Below are 22,608 nucleotides of genomic sequence, written 5' to 3'. Positions count from 1 at the left end.
ATAATAAGCTATTCATTGTGGAAGGGACATGGTGAAATGAAAATCTTACCTTGGGAAATTTTTTTTGCCGATATCTTTGGAGTGGAAAGACACACACCGTTCAAATTTCCCATGATCAAAGAGAATGCTAATACGCATGTGTGGTGCAAAAATCACGGCTCAGGGTTTCTTTGCACGCAAGTTATTTAAGGTGTTTCAACTGTACACATGTCCCAGATGTACTCAGTCTACCCCACCAAAGCACTGACTTGATACTGACATCAAGTGCTTTAAATATATTCCAATTATTAATTATTGTACATTTTTATTGTAGCCTACATTTTAAATTACATGTGAAGTGAGTGTACATAAAGTGCACATCCATCTTAGAGAAGCATAGATTTAAGTGCCATCAGTATTAAACTTGACCAAAGAGAGATGGTTGTGATGGAGCTACTGGATGTGGGTTTGACAGTCTTGACGGTCATTGGCTTGAATGTCGTCGTATTACGTTTTAGAGCAACAGGACACTTGCTTGTGTGTCCTGCCTTGTCCACCACAAGAACCTCCACATCTTCATAGCAGCAGTTGCTGGAATAATACAGATAGGTCGCTTTGTAGCCGTCTTCATCTAGACCATAAGCTTGTGTTGTCTTGCTTAAACACTTGAGGCCACTGGCAAAAACTTTGATGTGATCGATTCCTGAGCCATCTCCATCTGTCATGATATAAGTCACTTTGAATTCATCCATATATTCATATGAACGACAAATCGCACTCATATTGAAGACACGACACACTGGTGGAGTAAAATCATTGACCTACAAAGAAAAGAAATTGTATTTCTTTTAATTAAATGCTATAGTAACTTTATGCTTGTAGCTTGAAACAGTAAAAATGCACAGTTTACAGCTTGATCATATTTTTCAGGTGTTTGAAATAGGAAATCAGCATACACAGCACAGACATATGAGGACACTTACAGCCAGATCTCGTCTTTCTCTCTCTATTTTGTCAGCATCTTGGATTGCATCATTTTCTCTAAAGACATCATGATGCAGAAAAGCCTGTGACCATCCAATCAGCATGCAGAGAAAGACCAGTGTCTTTGTAATCGGAACCATTTTGATCAACTGTGAAGGTTTTTTTTTAAAACAGATTTTATTTAGCAGAGAATAACTGACTAAAATGAATCAACGAAGATATAAATGATGAATCCTCAATGAAGATCTTTTAGATACTTGTCCTTTCTGAATCAATTTGTTATGTCAGTCCTATATAAACTAATCTCTCAGACACACCTAAGCCCTCTCACCCAGAGGTATAAACATTCATAACCTATCAGCGGAACATATTTCCTATCTTGCACAATATGTTGTCAATGTTTAATCTGGTTAGCAGCATCCATTCCAATGAACAGCACTTTCTCTGTTGCTTTTGTCATTTAATGTTATCCGAATGTTTGACTTTGACTTGTTTGAATACTGTTTGACTGTTGAAATATTGCGAAGAGGGAAAATGTATATTAGATTTGGTGGGACTAGACTAGATTTACGATTTACATCAGAGGATTTTAATGATTTAATTTGATAAATCATAAAACCATGTGTAAAAATGGGTGAAGTGATATCCTTGTTCATATATTTTTGAACCTTGACCTAGGACTTCTTATAAAGGCACTGAAGATTATTCTATGTAGTGATTATGAACTCCTACAGTGTTTTATAACATAATGCCTTATTTAGGAGTATCTTAATGCCTTAAATGTTAAGAAATTTTTCCTGAGGAAGGTTTATTGTCTGTCCCTCAGTCCTTCATATTAGGAGTATTCATTTTAATTGTTTTTGAACATTTTAGACCTGATGAGCTGAATTTCAGAGAAATTTATATGAATTTTTAATAAGGACGAAGCTCTTTAAACACGTCAATGAAAATGTCCAATTGTCCTTTATGACAGAAGTAACACAAGCGTGTGAAGTACATCAGAAAGACACACAAGGGTGTGAAGTACATCAGAAAGAGAATGGTGCATCTATTTACTGTCATGTCACACTGTTTATGTCCATAGACAGGGTGTTAATAAGGGCTTGTTTATGATTCCTCTTCATTTTTAAAAATGATGTATATCTTGCAGTATATGTATATGCAAACTTGTCTGGAAAATAAATAGTAGGCTTAAATGCCTCTCTTACACACAAGTCAGGGTGGTCTTTTAAATAAATTCCCCCACAGTGAGCACTGTAATAGAACTGCTTGAAATAAAGAGCATGAATCTGAGATCAGTACTGTACATTAAATTACAGTAAAAACTGTTAAATTAAAACAAATGTTTTTTAAAGGTTATTTGGCACTTTATAAAGTACAATGAAAGATAGACCATGTAATACATACTACTTTCATAAGATTGACTGTATTTTCTAATGCTCCAGATACATAATTATAGAAACGACATGAGAAAAATAAATGAGAAAAATAATAAAAAATAATTTCCATAATAAAAATTTTTTTTCCATAAAGTGCATATTTACAGAAAGTGCACATCTATGTTAAAGCAACATAGATTTAAGTGCCATCAGTATTAAACTTGACCAAAGAGAGATGGTTGTGGTGAAGCTGCTGGACGTGGGACTGACCGTCATTGGGCTGATTGTGGTCAAAGGGTGTTTGCACGGTGTCACAGGGTGTCTGATATTAAAAGGGCACTTTGCCTTGTTTCCTGCCTTGTCCACCACAGAAATCTCCACATTATGGAAACAGCAAGGACCAGTATATTTCACAGTGGTTGCATTGTAGCCATTTTCATCTACAGTCACATTTAAAATATTAAAAAAGGTAATGTTGCCTTCACAGCAGTCAATGGCAGCAGAAAAAAGGGGGGAATCAATTCCTGAACCAGCACCATCTGACATGATATAATTCACTTCCCAGGTTTCATTTCCACCTGATGAAGAACAGTCCAAACTCTCATTTACCACACGGCACACTGGTGGAGTAAAATCAGTACCCTAAAGAGAAAATATAAATGTCATTTCTTTCAGTTAAATGTCACAGTAACTTTATGTTTAACTTGAAGCAGTAAAAGTACACACACACACACATATATAAGGCACTTACACTCTGCATAACATCTCTTCTTTCTCTCTCTATCTTGTCAGCATCTTTCATTACTTTATCCTCAGTGGGGACATTGTGGTACGGAAAAGTCTGTGACCATCCAATCAGCATGAAGAGAAAGACCATCGTCTTTTGAACCATTATGTTCAACTGTGAAAAGTTTTAAAAATAGATTTAGATGAAAGTTTATGATTATACTGATACTGGCTTTAATTTCCATTAAAACATTCCACACGTATTGTTTACATCGAGTACTCTGCTCTGTTTCATGCTCTTTTAAGTTACAAAAGAAAATATGGTGTTAATTTAGAAATAACTTTTCTTACACCGTTTATTATTTTAAGCATAAACCTAACAAAAATGTTGTCATTAAACACTTAAACAGAAAGAAATAAAGAAAAAAGAACAAGTCTTCATTACTCACGTCAGCTTCACATTTATTTATTTATGCACTGGATACACAAAGCAACCGCGAAAACGTCACAATGACAGCAAGATCTTTCATCATAACGGATTTCCCACAAAAGACTTTCCGGAAGTTATCACTTCCTTAAAACGAGCAACTTGTTGAGGTAATTTTGGGGAATATGTAATTACGTAATCTGTCTCTTACTCAAGAACCCAGGCAGAAAGAGTAGGCATACAGCTGCTCAACTACCGTTACATACTGTTAGTCTGCAGTTACAGGTGGGCTAATAAATGACTACTCAGAAGAGATTTGTAACAGTTTATAAAAGTTACATTCTATTAGGCTATTTATTAAGTGATTTAATGATTTAAAATACAGTTGGCCTATAAATAACGAGTAAAAACATGACACATTAATATATTTTAGAATAACATATCACATTATGTTCCAGCAATAAAAGGCATGAGTGCAATATGCTTCTTAATCTTTATATGTAATATCTACGTTATATTGGAAAATAATATTTATTAATTCATTCACACAGCATTATTTTTACTTACCTTATTAGCAGTGAAAATGCAGTGATGATAAAAGTAGTGAAATCTCACAAATCTCGTCTCAGTTCAGGTCCTTCTCTGTTCCAGATTATTTTGGAGAAATGTGTCAGTCCTAGATATACTGCAGACACACCCAAATGAGTGTCAACACAACCCTGCCGGTCAGTGAAATATATTCATTGTAGAACTTGCACAATATGCTTAGACAGTTCAGGCAGAGTGTTTTAGTGAATAGCACTTCCTTGTCATAGGGCAAACGGTAAAGTATTATAGAGTGATATTGCTAAATGTTGTCTATGTAAATCTAAACTGTTCATTTGAACACGACACTGCAGCCTGTAAAACAAAGTGTGGCATAACTACATCAATAAAAGTTTCACTGTTTTTATGTATATGCAAAACCACAAGATTTTCTATACAAAAAGTGAATTCCTATACAAAGGTACATTCACAGCAATTACAGTAAATAATAATTAAGCCTGCATGTTGAAATAATTTGGAGAGAAAATCAATCATATGAAGTTATGGTAGGATTAAACACAGCAGATTGGTGGTGACTCCTACTACTGGCTAAACTGCAAATGGCAGCTCTACCTTCATCTTTCAACCTGCTGGATAAACTACAACTCGTTCTTTCCCACCCCAATCAATATCACATTGTGTTCGTTCGCTTAGGCCTGAGGAGATCTGGTCACCAGATTCAGCCTGATTTCCCAAGGTTTTTTCTCCATTTCTGTCACCTGTCGAGATGAAATGATATCATTTCCCCAAGTTTTATATCGAAAACCAAAAACAAATGAGCATTTTAAATTATGCACTTTTTGTTTGTATAAATATTAAAATAATAACATTAAAATGATGGCTGGATTAAAAGAAAAACATTGGTTGGGTGACTTACAATGTAACATTTTATCTACTGCATGTTCAAATAAAGTAAAAAAAAAATATAGACTTAAAAAATAGGACTTACGGTCATCTTTATTTGTAATTTCATAATTACTTCAATCCTTGTCTTTGAAAAATGGTTAAAATGTACTGACACACATTTATGTAAACTAAAATACTTTAATGTCATTTCTATTGAAACGTGTCATATTTAAATATATTTGTAACTACACATTTGTAATGATGAAGCTGCAATGTAGTACATTTAAAATATATTAAATGTAATAATATCAAATTACACATTACAGTTAATATGGTAATCAAACAAGTGTAGCCTACACATCAAAACAAATGTACTTTTTTTAAAACACCAAAAGTGGCAAAACAGCAAAACAATGATTTGAAATGTACTTTAAATTTTAATTTGACAATTATTACACACTGCCCATTTTAAAGTGTATACTTGCGTGTTAAGAAACAGTCATGAAAGTGTACTATCTTTAAGTACACTTAAATGGCTATTTATTTCATTAATATTATCTGCAAATATTTTTTGAGGTACACTACAAGTGCACATTCAATACAGTTAAGTGCACTATTTTCACAAGGACTTGACCAGCCTTCATATAAAGTCAGAGAATGTTATTTTATGTGGTAATTAGTGCCCCTTCAGTGTTTTCTACACTCTCAGAAAAAAGGTACAAATGTTGTCACTGGAGCGGTACCTTTTCAAAAGGTACACTTTTTGTAAAGGGTCTATATACTTGTACCTTACTAGTACATAAAAGGTACAAAAGTATATTTGAAAAGGTTTTTCTGAGAGTGTAACTTAATGTGTGACCCTGGAGCACAAAACCAGTCATAAGTCGCACGGGGATATTTGTAGCAATAGCCAACAATACATTGTATGGGTCAAAATTATCGATTTTTCTTTTATGCCAAAAATCAGGATATTAAGTAAAGATCATGTTCCATGAAGATATTTTGTAAATTTCCTACTGTAAATATATCAAAACTTAATTTTTGATTAGTAATATGCATTTCTAAGAACTTCAGATTTTTTTGCACCCTCAGATTTCAGATTTTCAAATTATTGTATCTCGGCCAAATATTGTCCTATACTAACAAACCATACATCAATGGAAAGCAGCTTTCAGATGATGTATAAATCTCAATTTAAAAAAATAGACCCTTATTACTGGTTTTGTGGTCCAGGGTCACATATATTATATAAATGTGTAAATTCAGTGCATATCTCTAATAGAACAAGGAAGGAATTCTCTCATCACCTTACATAAATACTTTTATTGTTACACATCCCTGCCCATAGGAATCAAAATTACAGTTAAAGCCTCCACATGACAGCTAAACCAGACTTATCACAATTTACACAATAAAAGAACGTCATCAGTGGGCTATGTGGATATCTTGAGTTCATTGCTCTCTTTGGCTTGTGTTCATATATTGTGAAATAGAGTGGGGGAGCTATACCGTCACTCTGTAGGCGGATCGGCTGTTTGCTTATCACTGGTTCCCTCGACAAAAAGCCTATAGGATTTTTCCATAGGCTTTTGGATTATCGCAAAAAAATAAGCTCTGTGTTCCACCATAGTTCATGGAACTTACACGTTTTGTCCATTAAGATAACCTTCACAAAACAATATAACTTTGATGAATTTTGAAGCCTAAATAAAAGCGCCAGAACTTAAAAGCTAAACTTAGGCTATAAACAAACGACAGCACCACGGTCGCTCGCCTTCAGCGTCACCACCACCATATGCTTCCGACAACTTTTTCAAACGTATTTTTAACGTGTTCAGTGAAAGGATTGACTCTGTATATGAATTTTTATCCACGCTACATGAACCTTTTCATATAAACTGGAATAAATACAAAACTAGAGCCAAACTAAAACTGAAACGAGATATTAATAATAAATAGTATAGCCTAGTGAATAAATGAAATAATCACAACTAAAGGACATATGAAAGCACGTATTTCTGTACATTTTGAAATAAGGTGCAATAAAAGTCAATAAATCCTTGATTAATATGAATATTTTAATTACAAACGTGTCTCCACATACTATTCAATATAATTCTAGTGCATTTAATCTATTAATAGCAGAGTGAGCGAGTTTTTGGATATGGTAAGAATAAACTTATTTTAGTGAATAAAGTACCACATTTCAGCTTTATTAGGGTGGGTACACAAAATGTTATTTTATCATGCTTCTAGGAAATCCTCATATGCTTTCAAACAGCTTCATGTGGCCGTAAACATTTAAATTTAACGTGGCTTTAAGCACTATGCATCATTAAAGTTTCACTTTCACCGTGACTAAGCTGGTAGCCTAAATGTGGTGTTTACATGGAATAATCATATGAGTTTACCTTATGGTATGAACATAGAGTCTCCGCATCAGTAGGAAAGCGATAAGGATAAAACGAGCATCTTCCATCCGAAGACTTGTGTTGCATTTCGGGGCAAAAAAAAACAAAAAAACATTGACGAACAACAATATAAAGTGCGGGAAACTATTAATTGGTTATTCTACAATTAATTGTATTACAAATTATATTACGACTGGAAAATACTGTAAACTGATAAACTGTTCGGCGTGATGACGTTTAATATCTCCGACAGCGCCTGTAGTCCCATTTAGCAACTTGTTAGCAACCATCTTTTTAAAGAAACATAACAGTTTAAAAAAATCAGGAGTGGGGTGTAACTGGTGTGTTTTATGTCGTAGAATAAAACGTGAAAGTATCTTGAGCCTGTGTGAACCATGACCTTATTTTAGGGATTTAACCAAAATCCCATTATAAAAACCCATTGACTCTGGGACGATGGAACCGGAAGTGCTAAAATGCTAACTCGCTTCCGGGTTTTTGCCTACAAAGTGACATCATAGTTCCACCACTCTATTAAGGAAAATCCTTTACTCTAGCCCCCGTGTGGACAGTGTTAGTATTGTAATCCTGGAATGCAAGTAAGCATTTGATTCTCCACTAGGGGGAGGTAAAACACACAATCATCATGTTTTTAAAATATGGAGTTCATGCAACTGGAGTGCTTCTTCTTTTAAAACAAACTGAATATCAGGAAATTCTGACATTCATGTGAATTAATGTTTGCAATTCAACTTTTTGACTTTTTGGTTATGCTGATAAAACAATTTAACCCCTTAACTGTCACTGTACAATTAAATCCTAATATAATCATGACAAACTATATATCATTGGAAAGGTCTAAGACTCCTAAATAGATATTTTACCATTTTATTTTGTTACAAATTATGTAGGAACAGTAATAGATTAATTTATGACAAGACTGCACCAAGAGTCTATGACAAATCTACATCATAACATGAGTTCTGACCTTTGTCACAAAAAGTATTTATTTCATTGCCTTTTTCCCTATCTCATGTTTTAGTAATCATCATAAGTTATATACCATTTGAAAGCTTAAAATCTCAAAATGTATTTATTTTACAAACCATTTTGAAATCGGACATTGTGTTACCATAGAAATGGTATTTCAAAATCTTTTAGCGATCTCCTCCCCCTTAGCGGGGGTGTCATATTACAAAATGTATTACAGTCTTTTAGAATCAAAACTTTTTATAATCTTGGCAATTATTTTGGTTATTTTGTGATAGACGTAATATTGAGAGAGCAATTGATAGATCTGTGACAGAAATGCATAAAAAAAATGTCAATGGAGTTTGGGTGGCACCCGATGGCTGTTTTTGGTATAACACCTAAACAAAATTGCATATGAACCTCATTTTTTTATATCAACTTCAAATTTGGAACACAACTTATGGAGACATATGGCGTTAATTTTATAGCAATTTTGTATTTTTAACTATTTATTTTATATCAAATAAAAGAAAAAGAGTACAATACATTTTCTTTACAGTAAATTTAAACTTCTATAACTTTTTAATACTTTCATTTTATTAAATGATTTCACTTCTGTAATAATCTGCTAATTGTCTTCTTTAAAAAGAGACCAACCTTAGGTCTGTATTCAAAAGCGTTCATGAATTATAATAATTTAAGTTTGGATAGTGCACTTTCTCATGAATTTTCAAAAATGGGGATGACAGTTAAAGGGTTAAATAAGAATACAAAATATAAGTATTTTCACTAGTAGTCTCAGACATTTGGAGCTCAGTGTGAATATATTTAGAAATGGTGGTAATGTTTTAGGGCTATGGCACATTTATGCCATGCTTATGCTAAAAGGGAAATACAGCTACTAAGATGACAGCCAAATTCTTTGGTCTCAGTGTATCACATTTTAAACCTCCAGTAGTCTTTTGCACTATATTTGAACTGATCTTTTTTTTCTGTTTTTGAATGATGGTGGGATTATCTGAATTGTAACAAGAGGGATTATTAACTCTTAAAAACAAGAAAGCATCCATGTGAGCACATTTACTGCTCTCGAATCAGCGGGACAAGTGATCTTGAGAGAGTCAGACTGCCCTCCTGCCCTCTGATGTTTAATTCATCTAAACGAGACAGTTCACCTGTCAAGCATGTCTGGGTCAAGATATAGTCTCTAGCCCTGAACATGACACAATAACAAGACAATAATCCAATCAGTTTTTTTTGTCATATCTTTAAGAAGCTGTGCATGGTGCTTTATATGAAAAACACAAAATAGTGCTTTGAAATAGTGCTATCTATCTATCTATCTATCTGTTCCATCCATCCATCCAACTATATATATAGAGAAAGAGAGAGCGAGAGAGTAGGTGAAACTGAATATTACCAGTATATGAGTAGTATAAATTTGTATATTTCATTTCCAGAAATAAAATGTAATAATCAGACAAAATTTAGAAGATGACATTTAAAATTACCATAATAAATACAATAAAAATTATATACTAAAATTATAGAACAATTTTTCAATTTTTTCCTTACAGAACAATAAAATATTTCTTGAGTATCTTAATTTTAAGGTAAAACTTAATTTTCTTTGTAACAGGTTGCATGCAATTATTTTTTTTTAGCAATTATAATATTAAAAATATTTTTGAATTATACAATATCAGTGGATCAGATTATTGTTATTAATGATAATATTTAGAAAGGTCATGACCTCGGCAGTGGCACAGGCCAAAATCTTGAATTTAGGGGTGGATACGGACTTGATATGTTTATATATACTATTTGTGAAATGTGCATGATTGTTTTCAATAAGAGAAATGGATCAAATTAATTATATGATATCTACTATAGCAGGCTTTAACGCTATATGAGGTATAAACCTGATCAAACTGATAATTATAGCAGTGCCCTATAACAGAAAACATGCATGGTTACAAGATATGTGCACATACGGCATTGAATATATATGACTGATCATCAATAAGGAATAGATCCTGTCTACTTTACAAGATCTGATTTCTCTAATTTGTTATTTATACCAAATTACCCCTTTCCTTACCCTTTCAATCTCTCTTTCTCCATTTAGATCCCTCTCTCATCCTATGGTTTCCCTAACATTTGATAGATTGCAATTAGATATCCTTGTAAAATCCAGAAAGAGTCGTTACTCAATCCTGCAGTTTTACATTTCGGTTTTGTCATCAGTCAATGGCATCCCCTCTTCTCCCCTCACCCTGAGTTCACTGTGTCTGACGCACAAATACTCCCCTGTTTTTTTCTCCTCTTTCATTTTCCGTTACTTAGCTTTCTCTTCCTCACCGACTGATGGTAGCTCTTTATCCATAAATTATACATCAGGTGAAGGTGACAGACAGAGAGAAGATTTCACACTATAATCATCGAATCTGCTTAAATATGAAGGGTAGGATAAACTGAGCAGAGTTGGGAAATACATTTCCGTGTACTGATCAGATCTAGAAAGATTAACATTGAAATAAGTCAGGGACAACAATGTGGGCATATAAGCAGTCTATAATGAGGTCACCATGGTTCTGCAGTGAGATTGCATCTGAAGTTATTGAACTTTTTTTTATAAATGCTATTACTGCCACAGCACATAACCTGGCATAATCACAAATGAATTGCATTTCAGGAATCAAGTTGTATTTAAAAGTTCTAGTGTACTATATATTTCAATGTAATTTTCACTTATGGAACTTTTCTGCTTAAACATGTTGAAAGCTTACTTAAAAATATGCTTCCACATCACTCCAACAACAGAATCACAAGAAATAGAGGTTGATTGTTGTGGCATCAGATAAGAACAGATCCAGGTTTAGATTACAGGATGACTGTAACAGAGATCACAAACACCCCGTGGATCATTGTTGATGTTTGTTCTACAATAATAATATTCAATCATGTAAAATAAATTAAAAGGAGTTAGTCAATTCACCTTTATTTCTTTATCACTTTATACAATACAGATTGTGTCAAAGCAGCTTCACAGAGACAAACAGTAAAATAGTTGCTATAAAGTGTGTTCTTCAGAGCACCAATTTCAGTTTAAATTCTGCACTTTCTTTAAAAATAATTAATTTACAGATTCCAAGTCAGTTAAAACCTTCATTTTCCCGTAATCTTCATCATCGTTTTTGGTAATGTGACAGATAAATAACAACCAACAATTTCTTGATAAATAAAAAAGCTGATACTCCATTTCTATAGGCACAGCAGAAACACTGTGTGTAGGTTGTATGTGTGTGTGTGCTTGAATACATGGTTTCTGTGTCCTCATAAACTAAATGACTTTAAAAACATACTAAACTGTTTTTTGACATTCAAAAAAATGCCAGCAGTTGTCTGTGAGGTGTAAGGTTAGGTTTATGGGATGGAAAATACAGTTTGCACAGTATAAACACCATTTGGCCTATATGGAGAGTCCTCGTAAACCACACAAACAAGCATGTGTGTAAGAGACAGAAATTTCATATAAATCCTTTGCTGCTTTTTTTACTGCTAACACAGAAACCCCTTATCTTACCAATCCAATGCACTTTAGAATACAGCCTGCAACTCAGACAGAAAAGGGCAAACGAAAGATAAGGAGAGAGGTATCGGATGGATAGAGTGTCACTTCCTGAATGTTAGAAGGCCAAAAAGCAGACACGGTATCCTTCAGTCTTTTTTTGCCCTCCTGGATAAAACACACCTGGGAAGAGAGAAGGATGACAAACTGTAGACTTGTACGGAGGAGCGGATGCTAGAGTCCGACAGAAAGAGATAGGTGTCAGTATAGACTGAAAGATGTGGAGAAACAGAAAGAAGTTTAAATTGATTTCTTTTGGTTTTTAAAGAACAATTACCACATTTGCCACATCTTCCTAATTCAGCTTGAGTTACTGAATAGAGTTCAAGAAATTCACAGGAGAGTAACAATTGCAACTGCACGGAAGAAACTTCAGATAGGCCTGTACTGGGAGGGGTAAAACAGGTGTTGTCGTACTGTGAGAGAGAGAGAGAGAGAGAGAGAGAAAGAAGAGGAAGAGAAAGAGAGAGCGTGCCATTGTTGCAGGGATGTTCATGATTATTCGAGAAGGATCTGCAGGAGGGGCAGGTAGTACCGGCGGCATGAGCGCTCCACCGGAGAGAACAGCCAAACAGGTAGAGTTGTGCATGCATGTGCTTCCATGTGCATTTTATAGACATCTGTCTTTACAATATTCAGTTCTGAATATAATCTGCTTAAAAGGTAAAGTGAGCCATTTTTGTAATGCTAAAATACATTCCTTTATCCCATCTTAATATGCACAGACAACTATACATAAACCATTGTTAGATTGATTTCCATGAAAAGCGTAAACTCTGTGGCACGATCAGAACATTGCCCTGTTTGTTTGAGCACTCTGACCAGTCTGGCAAAATCAATGACATAAGTTTGGGGGCGGGGATACCTGTTTGACCGACCAGTAGAAGACAGAGGGATTGTTCAGTAAACCTTTTTGAAAAAAAAAAAAATCATTATTCTTTTTAGTGCAGATTTAGACTGAAATTACAATTAACTGTTTAGTATGCAATTTTACTGGATGATTAGTAAAACGATGTGTTGTGAAGCATGCTGTTTATATTATATAATACAAATTTGAACAAGGGCCAGTCACACTACACTTTTTGTTCCAATGACTGAAGATCAGTGTGGCCTCTTAGCTGAATTAAAAGAGAGCAAACTTTAAATCTGCAGGATTGGAGTGTTGCAGTAAAGTGAAGTAGGCCTAGATAACATATTGTTACATTTTGGATGTATTATTATATGTAGAATTCTGTTTTTAAAAAAGAAAAAAATCATCTTCCGACCATTGCAATGTTTGTAGAAATTTTGTGCACACAAACTAGAGTGACTGTTGAAGAACCTGTCAGTCAAATCTTGATTACAGCTTTAGCTCCACCCACAGTGACCAGTCAGCGCTCTGGCTCCACCCACTGTGACTGATTTTTTTTCTCTTAAAAATAACACACATTCTAATCACACCTTATGTGTCCTTCACTCCCATTATGTAGATTGTAATTGCAATTATGGTTATAATTAGCTATGTAAATGTCCCCGGTTGCTGATTAATCATCAGCTTGGTTTAGGATGTCTAACCTCCTGTGCCTTCTGACAGGTCCAGGCCGCAATCAAGAAGAAGGCGGAGAAACAGAGGAAGCAAGTTGAAACGGGTGTGGTGGAGGTATTTAACAATAATACAAGACCTAAAATGGGACAGAAAAAGAATCAGCCCATCCATCCACCCAGCAGAAGTGGAAATGGTGAGGAGGAAGAAGAGGAGGAGCCTGCTAAGACCGGGGAACCAAAGGAGAAGGAAGAACTCGACCTCAGACCTATCGTGGATTCTGTTTTTGGCCAAGTAAGAGTACACAAGATCACCCCCTGCTGGCCATCATTCATATCCCCTACACATATTGCCATATCATGCTCTTTTAGCTACAGCAGTCTATCTGTGGTCCACTACTACCTTCAGTTTTCACATTTTTTGTTGTGTTGCTAGAACCAGAACTGCTTATATGTTTAATAGGACTGGAGTGGCTATATATATATCAAACTATTACAACTCTGAAGGCCCTAGCAGGTCTTTAGTCTGATGGGTATTCCTTATCCGTGCTCTGTTAGGTGACATTGTTGATACATGATATGGACGGCGCCTTGTTGAGCTCCGCTAACTCATTTCTTTTCTGTTCTAATTGACACTCGCCGTAACAGTAACTGTTGAATGCAAACTTGAAAATCTTGAAGCTCAGAGTTAGACCCAACATTTATTTTGATTAAATGGTAACATAGCCATCGTGATATGTGGTTAGCTGTATATTTCACCTGTACTGTACCCTTGGTTGAATCTAACTGTAGATGCAATGTAAAAAATGTTTTCAAAAACATATCATCATGTTATCTAGGTGTAGTTTAACTGATTTTATTCAAGTCAAAATATTTTTTTTTTATAAATAAATAAAAATAAATACAATTTAAAAATGTTATTTTAAAAGAAATGCAGTCTCTTGGTAAACTTATGAAGTATGCATAGAAATCACTAACCAAAATGTTCTATTCACTTTGTAAATAAAACTGTGCAGTTGTTATATAAGCAGCAATTTCTACTTGACCTGACCCTTAAAACTGACTTTTGCTAGAAAGTTTACTCAAGGTTCAGTTTCACTGGAGCAAAAGCACTCAGGTTGATTAAGTCCCAGTGTTATTTAGTGTTATTCATGTACAATTATAGTTTTATTAATATGTTGAATCATTTTTTCTTTTTAGTTTTCATTTTAATTTGACTTAATTTTTTAGCTAATTAGTAATTAGGTTTTGTCAGTTTTATTAGTTTTATCAAACATTACTAATTCAGTTTTAGTCGCAGTTTAAGTACAGTTTTAGTTTTTTTTTTAATATTTCCAGTTAAACTTTTTTCCAGTTAGTTACAGCATTTGTCATTTTTGTTTACTGCTTGTTTAATTAAATTTTTATTTTTAGTTAATGCTAATAACCCTATTCAGTCATGTTTTTACTTGACTGAAACCGGTTCATGTTACCATATGAAGTACTTTTTTTTTTTTTTGCCTGGCAAAACATTTTTCTACAGTATATACTTTTTGCATATATGACGTTAATATTCTGGGAAGGTACTTGCGTCCCAGAGTGACTTACTTCATTAGCAGATAGGTGGTTAGGTGACTGTCAGGCATGAGATGACAGGTTAAGGAGCTGTCCTAACAAGCACATCTGTCCCCTCGTGCATGGTTCACCTGCTCATGACCTGGTCTTAGCCTTGTGGTGTTGCATTCCCACACTAGGATAACCTTGCATCCAGTGCTAATCACTTGATATTGAGCTTGAATCACCAGCGGTGAGCACACTAGAAACCCAATCTTGCCCACTCACCTTTCTGGAAGAGGGATCATTGCTTGTTATTGTCATAATTATTTAATTGGCTTGGAGACATAGATAGCTACACACTAATTTAGGATGATGCATTCACTGAGTCATTGCCTAAGCTGTGAATTAACATATTTTATTGCTTTTCTTTACTACATGAAGTCAAAAGTACTAAAAGAATAATGATCTATTATAGGCTACACTGGTATTTTTTATTTTGCTCAGTAATTATAATTAGAGCATTCACTGAAACTCTATCCATTAGTTTAAGTCACCTGAGAATGGGTATTTTTTAGATAAAAGAGTTAACACATTTAGGTTGACTAGTCTGACATCTGATTATCTTTAAGTCAATAAATAAAGCAGGGCATTTGAACTGGATATGTGAGATAGGCTACTCTCCACTTAAATGGGTGGGTAATCCAAAGACAGTGTTTTATTTCTAAATCGATTTAATAATAAATTAAATACTACACATATGGCAGTCTTCAGAAACAAGGATCTTAAACTACGGAGAGTTTGATAGCTAGGTTTTGTTTTCCATCTCGGGCCAATTGAACCGTGGCAACAAATTAAGGTGTTTTTTTTATAACCATGAATTTTAATAGTTTCTATATAGCTATTAATGCAGCTTTAAAGATAGTGTAGTCTAAGAAACGGGCTTTCAAACATAACATAAAGGCATATTTAAATTATCATGTACATGTAAACTCAATTTATAACATGTGAGGAATAAAAAACCTTATTGTTATAGAAAAATTAAATGAGTGTTTTAAATATTAAAAACATGTTTTAATATTTGATATAATATAAATCAAATATTGTGTAGACTGGCAGTACCTCCTAGTGGCCACTACTCTAAGATCCTTGTTCTAAAACACTTGTTCTGCATCTCTGTGTAGAGTTTTTTCTTTTTTTCTCTAATGTCAAAGAAAAAACCCCACTGGTTATAGCAGCATAACCTCTGAAAGGATTATTTTTCTTCTGTCCTGTCGTGTCACTCTCTGTCACTACACACAGAGCACGATATGATTGCTATTACTCATTCAGTCTGCATGTGCAGCAGCTGGTGAACACACCAGTCCCACAATGCTCTGCTGCTCATAGAGTGACCTCATCTGACTTGACTTTAATCTGTTGGCCCAAACATGCAGACTCAAATAAATTCCTCCTCATACACACCACACTTGCATCATGATGGTTATTATACAATAAACAGCAGTATTCATCAATTTGCTCATCTTTTTTAAAACAACAAACCTGGCACAGAAACACATTTTAATACTCAAACGTGTATGTGTGTGTGGATTAGAGTGGATTATATTTCTGACAGGCTGGTAACGCAGGGCCGGGTCGCTGGGTTTTAGTAAAAAATGAGTGTGGATTAAAGAACGGTTCTCTGTTCATCTGCCCAAAGGTGTGTTCTGATTAGACTGGATTATCACACACAACTTTAACCTCAGTGTTGAAAAGACATAAACAGTCTCTTTTACTAACCTCTTGTATTCTTAATATTTCTTTCTCTGTCATCTTCTTCGTAATGTTACAAGATAAGCACTCTTTCTTAGTGGTCTACCTATATAACGGCTGTAAAATCTGAAACCACTAACATAAATGCTGCCATTTTTAACACAAATTATATTCTGACCACAACAATTTGAGTAAATAGTTCAGATGAAAAACTAGCATGAATTTCAGAATATCTTACTGTTTGGTTTGTCTTTGTTTTGCTTTAATAGTGGACTCCACAGGTTTGGCTAAAGCCTAATGATGATGTTCTCCAGCATGATTTTGGGATAATCATTTAAGAAGATATGTCTTTGCATGAAAAGTGTCACAAATTGAATTGATGAGTGATCTAGAATTGTTTAATTCACTTCCATTTCATTTTCACTTACTTTTACTTTATTTCCACTACTATTTTTTCTTCATTTTGTGTAATGTTTCTTTGTTTAAATGTTTAAAAATTTTGTCTTGAAACTTGTTTTTGACTTTTTATTTTATTTTTTTATATTAATGTTATATATATTTTTTTTATTACATTTTGAATCCCAGATTTTTAATCTGGTCTCAGACGTCAAAACATTTATAAATTAATTATTAATTATTATTAATTATTTGATGGTAATTGAATGTTGAGCAATACAGAGTGAATTAAATGTACTCTTATTTTGCACCATATGTACTCCAAACTCTCTGAAAAAGAAAAACATTAGTCATTGAAAAATTGCAAAATGGCAGGATATCACCCGATTAATTGACCACTGCTCTTTCTTGCACTTATTATTTATTTCTCCTCGAAACCCCCTGTGCTCTTTATTTCTCCTTTTCTGTACATCATCCCATGCTCTCTGTCATTAATCTGAACTAGGGGGGATTAAAAAAGCTTCTCGTTTTCTCGTCTAATTCTCACCCTCCCCTTACCTCCCCCTCCTGCTCTGCATCTCTCTCTTTCAGCCTGCAAACAAAATCATTTGCATGGGACTGCAATCTGTGAGGAAAGTGAGTGGATAGGGAAGAGAGGGAGAGATGTGGAGATTGATTATATGAGATGTAAAGATGGCAAAAATAGTTAAAAGTATGCTTGTTTTATGAAACGTTAGTGTTATTTGTATTTTGCTTGGTCAGATAGTTATGAGAGGGTCCGAGATGAGAAAGAATGCAAAGGTTTATAGATACATTTGTTAGGCTAGTTTTAGTAAATAAACAATGTGGACTTTAAGTAGCTTTATATGGAAGCAGGTGAGTGCTGTATTGCCAGTCCACTCGATAAATTAATTATATAAAAAGGGTAGAAGAGGAGAGGTGGGAAACGTCTTCACTGAGGACTAAAGCATGGGAAACTGCACCAAGCCATCCATGAAAAACAAAATTAAGAAGGTAAGAGAAACATATTTAAAGGTCAGGGCCTATGTATCGGTGGACTGAGTGTTTGTGTTAATTGTAATTTTGAAATGAGTGTGACAGGAATCATACTTTAAGACTTAATAGCTCGTAGATATATTGTAAAGAAAGTAATCAGTATTTCAATAATATAATATTATTATATATTATTATTACACTTCAGTAGTTTAAGGACATGTCAAACAAATTGACTAAACTGTGCTTAATTAGATTATGTCTCAAGTAAAATGTGGCCCCACCCTAAGGGTGTGGCTGAAGGTAAAGGGGCTGGGCCAGAGGCACCAGGGCCCCACCCACCCGGACAAGCAGATGGAGAAAATGAAGTAACTTCTGAGTTTAAGGGGCCTTTTGTGTTAATTGTAATTTTGAAATGAGTGTGACAGGAATCATACTTTAAGACTTAATAGCTCGTAGATATATTGTAAAGAAAGTAATCAGTATTTCAATAATATAATATTATTATATATTATTATTACACTTCAGTAGTTTAAGGACATGTCAAACAAATTGACTAAACTGTGCTTAATTAGATTATGTCTCAAGTAAAATGTGGCCCCACCCTAAGGGTGTGGCTGAGGGTAAAGGGGCTGGGCCAGAGGCACCAGGACCCCACCCACCTGGACAAGCAGATGGAGAAAATGAAGTAACTTCTGAGTTTAAGGGGCCTCTGAATGCACTAGTCCAAAACTGCACCATGCTACATAACATCGTTGGACCAGCATGCATCTTCCTAAGACAGGGCTTCGCAAAGTCACAGCTCGTATGTACTATGAAAAACTAAAATCAAAGTGTCTCCACATCTACATTCTCCCATGTATTAGTCCAAAAGATCACATCATCTCAGCCATTTCAGCAGTTTTCTCATCATCATTGTGAATCGTCTACATTTCACTCCCTCCACTAGTTTGTTGTAAAAGATCATGTGGACAGTTGAAAGAAATTAAATTCTTTATGTAACCTTAAGGTAGTAAAAAAAAAAAGCTGTTTCAGGTGTGTTGGACAAGCAGATGGAGAAAATGAAGTAACTTCTGAGTTTAAGGGGCCTCTGAATGCACTAGTCCAAAACTGCACCATGCTACATAACATCGTTGGACCAGCATGCATCTTCCTAAGACAGGGCTTCGCAAAGTCACAGCTCGTATGTACTATGAAAAACTAAAATCAAAGTGTCTCCACATCTACATTCTCCCATGTATTAGTCCAAAAGATCACATCATCTCAGCCATTTCAGCAGTTTTCTCATCATCATTGTGAATCGTCTACATTTCACTCCCTCCACTAGTTTGTTGTAAAAGATCATGTGGACAGTTGAAAGAAATTAAATTCTTTATGTAACCTTAAGGTGGTAAAAAAAAAAGCTGTTTCAGGTGTGTTAGGTTAAAACATATTTGTTTGGCAGCCATAAAAACTATGCTACCACTCAGTAGTTGGGGAACTTTCAGATTTTTTAATGTTTTGAAAGAAGTCTCTTATGCTCACTAAGGCCACGTTTATTTGACTGAAAATACAGTAAATTATACAGTTCAATTGTAAAATTGTAAAGCTATGAAATTTTCACCAGGAATTACTCCAGTCGTACGTGTCACATGATCTTTCACATGATCTTAATATACTAATTTATTACTCAAGAAACATTTATTATCAATGTTGAAAACAGTTTTCATACATTTTTTATAAAAAATTTTCAGGATTGTTTATGTGTGTGTGTACTGATACACATGTATATATAACAGTTGCTTCTGGTCCTTGAATCTGATTGGCTTTCATTTTTACATAAATATATCTGTTACGGTAAATATTTCACCCATATTTTGACATTTTATTTTCAAAAAAGTTATTAGAAACATTATATATATATATATATATATATATATATATTAGTGCTGTCAAACGATTTATCGCGATTAATCACATGCAAAATGAAAGTTTTTGTTTACATATATATAAAATTTTATCCATATAAAAAATTGTCCCTTGTTGAGATGGATGACACATTTTTACAATGCTTTTGTTAAACAGTCATGTGAGGATACTCGGTTAACTAAAGGATTTAGCACTGGATTTGTGGCATATGTAATCCACTGGTTTATACCAATGTGTGTGTGTACTATATGGTATTGGGTATTATACACAAAGCTGTAAATGGAAAAGAGAATCAACTGTGGGATTTTCTCATATGGCACTCCGTTTAACCTCATCCGCTCTCTGGACAATGTGTTGCGTCTTTCTCTGGGTCCTCCTCAAGTTAAACCCCCCAAATCTTCTTATCTTTTAGCTGTTGCCAGGCAACTTTCACTGTGTAATCTAGTGGCTACCCATGTCACGACATTATTATACACTGGAACCAGTCCTCAAACTCGCATTTTGTCCAACTTTCTCATTTCCACATATCCACCCATATGTTTAGTTTGAGTCTGCTTGATGATTCAGAGAGAGATAATGTCAAACAGAGACGTCTTCGAATGCATCAGTGTTTAACATCTTACTATGTGTCTTGATTTAACAGGACAGGGAGCTGCGGCCAGAGGAGATAGAAGGTATTCACAGAAAGCACACACCTCACATAAGATTCAGATTGGAAAACATCATGTTCATGCATTTCATCACCTCTATCCTTGTGTTCATGCAGAACTAAGAGAAGCCTTTAAGGAGTTTGATAGGAACAAAGGCTACATCAACTGCAGGGACCTGGGCGAATGCATGCGGACGATGGGATACATGCCAACAGAGATGGAACTCATTGAACTGAGTCAACAAATAAGTGAGTTACTTCATCACTCAGAGAGCATGATCTGTGTGCCTTCATGCAAACATTATTTTGCTGTATTATAGTTCAAACGTCTGAGATCATATTAAAAATCTGGGATTTTGAAAATGTAGGATTTTGAAAAAAATAAAAAAATTAAATATAATAATAAATATTAAATATTTGTATTAAATTAAAGATATATTCCTGTATTTTTTAGGTGGGGGTAAAATTGACTTTGAGGACTTTGTGGAGCTCATGGGCCCTAAAATGCTGGCAGAGACAGCAGACATGATCGGAGTCAAGGAGCTCAGAGATGCCTTTAAAGAGGTAAACACACTCACTTACACATGTACCACTGTGTTGACTGCAGCCATCAGTGTCCTCACCGGCAATTTCCCGCTGTGCAGTTTGACTCCAATGGTGATGGGAAAATCAGCATCATAGAACTGAGAGAAGCCATGAAAAAGCTAATGGGGGAGCAGCTGAATCCCAGGGATATTGACGATATACTTTGTGATGCCGACCTCAATGGGGACGGACTTGTTGATTTTGAAGGTAAAGGAATGATGGACAAATAATGACAAGTAAGGCTGATGTTACACGGGGCAACTTTTTGAGCAATTTTGCTTGGGCACTTTCCCATTGAGAATGGGTGACAAATTTCTATGTGGTCGTGGACCCTGTGTCTCACCTTGTTGCCCGCTGATGGCAACATTGCTCAAAACATTGCCCCATGTATCATCAGCCTAATACTTGCTTTTCTTAACATTTTTAGTTTACCTCACTGAATGTTCTTTTCTGTTTTCTTTTTTTGTTCTTCCTCACTCAATCTTCCAGAGTTTGTGAGGATGATGTCACGCTGACAGAAGCCACACAGAAAGACTTTATTTTCATCACGAGACTCTAAGAGGGACACATGGTGCAGCTATCTGAATGTTTTCGATATGGCTCAAGAGATACCATTTGTAAAAATTACTTTTCATTTTATTTATCAAGTAAGCATTATTAAGAGCAGTTTCTCATTTCAATAGAGTAATGTTGTAAAGGTACTGTTTAGTTGGTATTTTCAAAGATATATTTGTCTGATTATGAGTGAACTGAATTTGTATAGTGTGCTTCATTTAAAAAAATAATAAAATAAAATCATTTGATTAAAGTGGTTTGTTAATTGCCTGTTATGTCTCTTCTTATCATAGCGCGCAGACTATTTGATTACCTATGAAATCAATTAAAACTTTTTTTTTTTTTTGCAAAGTTGTGCTTGTAGAAATAGAAATGGTAATGTGACGTGTCCAGTTTACGTCATTGGCATCATCTGATGAAGGGTTGTTGACCCTGCAAACAAGCCAGCACCGGCCCTTTACGGGCCCACTTAGGGCTAGCCTAAGGGCCCCCAGCGGGCTGCCAGCGCAGGGCCTCTGAGATTTTGCTCATTGGCAAAACGTTGGCCCCTTAGTGCTGGCCCTGCACGGGCAGCCCTCACTTAGCCCACACTATTAATCTACAACAGGGGTGCCCAACCTGGTCCTGATCAACACACCTGAACCAACTAACTAGGATCTGAAGGAGTACTTGATAATTACAGACAGGTTTGTTTAATCAGGGTTGGAACTGAACTCTGTAGGAAGGTAGATCTCCAGGAACAGGATGCACCCCTGATCTATAGCAATACATCTGTT

At 34.9% G+C, this 22,608-nt stretch overlaps 1 protein-coding gene and 1 long non-coding RNA gene across 5 annotated transcripts; one reads left to right on the top strand and one right to left on the bottom strand.

Moving 5' to 3' along the window:
- Nucleotides 1–1,920: 1,920 nt before the first annotated feature.
- Nucleotides 1,921–4,185, bottom strand: LOC107756442 (uncharacterized). Its single transcript, XR_001641813.1, has 3 exons — nt 4,063–4,185; nt 3,094–3,243; nt 1,921–2,984 (listed from the first exon to the last, which is right to left on the bottom strand). It is a non-coding gene; the product is annotated as an uncharacterized LOC107756442 (long non-coding RNA).
- An 8,203-nt stretch (nt 4,186–12,388) lies between these two features.
- On the top strand, nt 12,389–22,000 carry cabp2b (calcium binding protein 2b). Of its 4 annotated transcripts, none has more exons than XM_016573541.1 (7): nt 12,389–12,515; nt 13,514–13,756; nt 20,687–20,717; nt 20,810–20,941; nt 21,147–21,256; nt 21,337–21,484; nt 21,767–22,000. In XM_016573541.1, the coding sequence occupies exons 1-7, from the start codon at nt 12,429–12,431 to the stop codon at nt 21,790–21,792; spliced, it is 777 nt and encodes a 258-aa protein (XP_016429027.1). In that variant the 5' UTR covers nt 12,389–12,428; the 3' UTR covers nt 21,793–22,000. The 4 variants fall into 4 exon arrangements, with proteins under 4 accessions (XP_016429027.1, XP_016429028.1, XP_016429030.1 ...); XM_016573542.1 differs by lacking the exons at nt 12,389–12,515; nt 13,514–13,756 and adding exons at nt 17,756–18,156; nt 18,746–18,940; XM_016573544.1 differs by lacking the exons at nt 12,389–12,515; nt 13,514–13,756 and adding an exon at nt 17,756–18,156.
- Nucleotides 22,001–22,608: the final 608 nt, after the last annotated feature.

This window comes from Sinocyclocheilus rhinocerous, unplaced genomic scaffold (genome assembly GCF_001515625.1).
Source record: "Sinocyclocheilus rhinocerous isolate Xijiao unplaced genomic scaffold, SAMN03320098_v1.1 scaffold111, whole genome shotgun sequence".
Lineage (NCBI taxonomy): Eukaryota > Metazoa > Chordata > Actinopteri > Cypriniformes > Cyprinidae > Sinocyclocheilus > Sinocyclocheilus rhinocerous.
This window is presented reverse-complemented; position numbering and strand designations above follow the sequence as displayed.

Bases quoted from the DNA above. Each gene is read 5' to 3' on its own strand.
- cabp2b (XM_016573541.1), top strand. From the start codon at position 12,429: ATGTTCATGATTATTCGAGAAGGATCTGCAGGAGGGGCAGGTAGTACC. The intron at 21,257-21,336 runs GTAAACACACTC...CCCGCTGTGCAG, and splicing joins TCAGAGATGCCTTTAAAGAG to TTTGACTCCAATGGTGATGG. The intron at 21,485-21,766 runs GTAAAGGAATGA...TCAATCTTCCAG, and splicing joins CGGACTTGTTGATTTTGAAG to AGTTTGTGAGGATGATGTCA.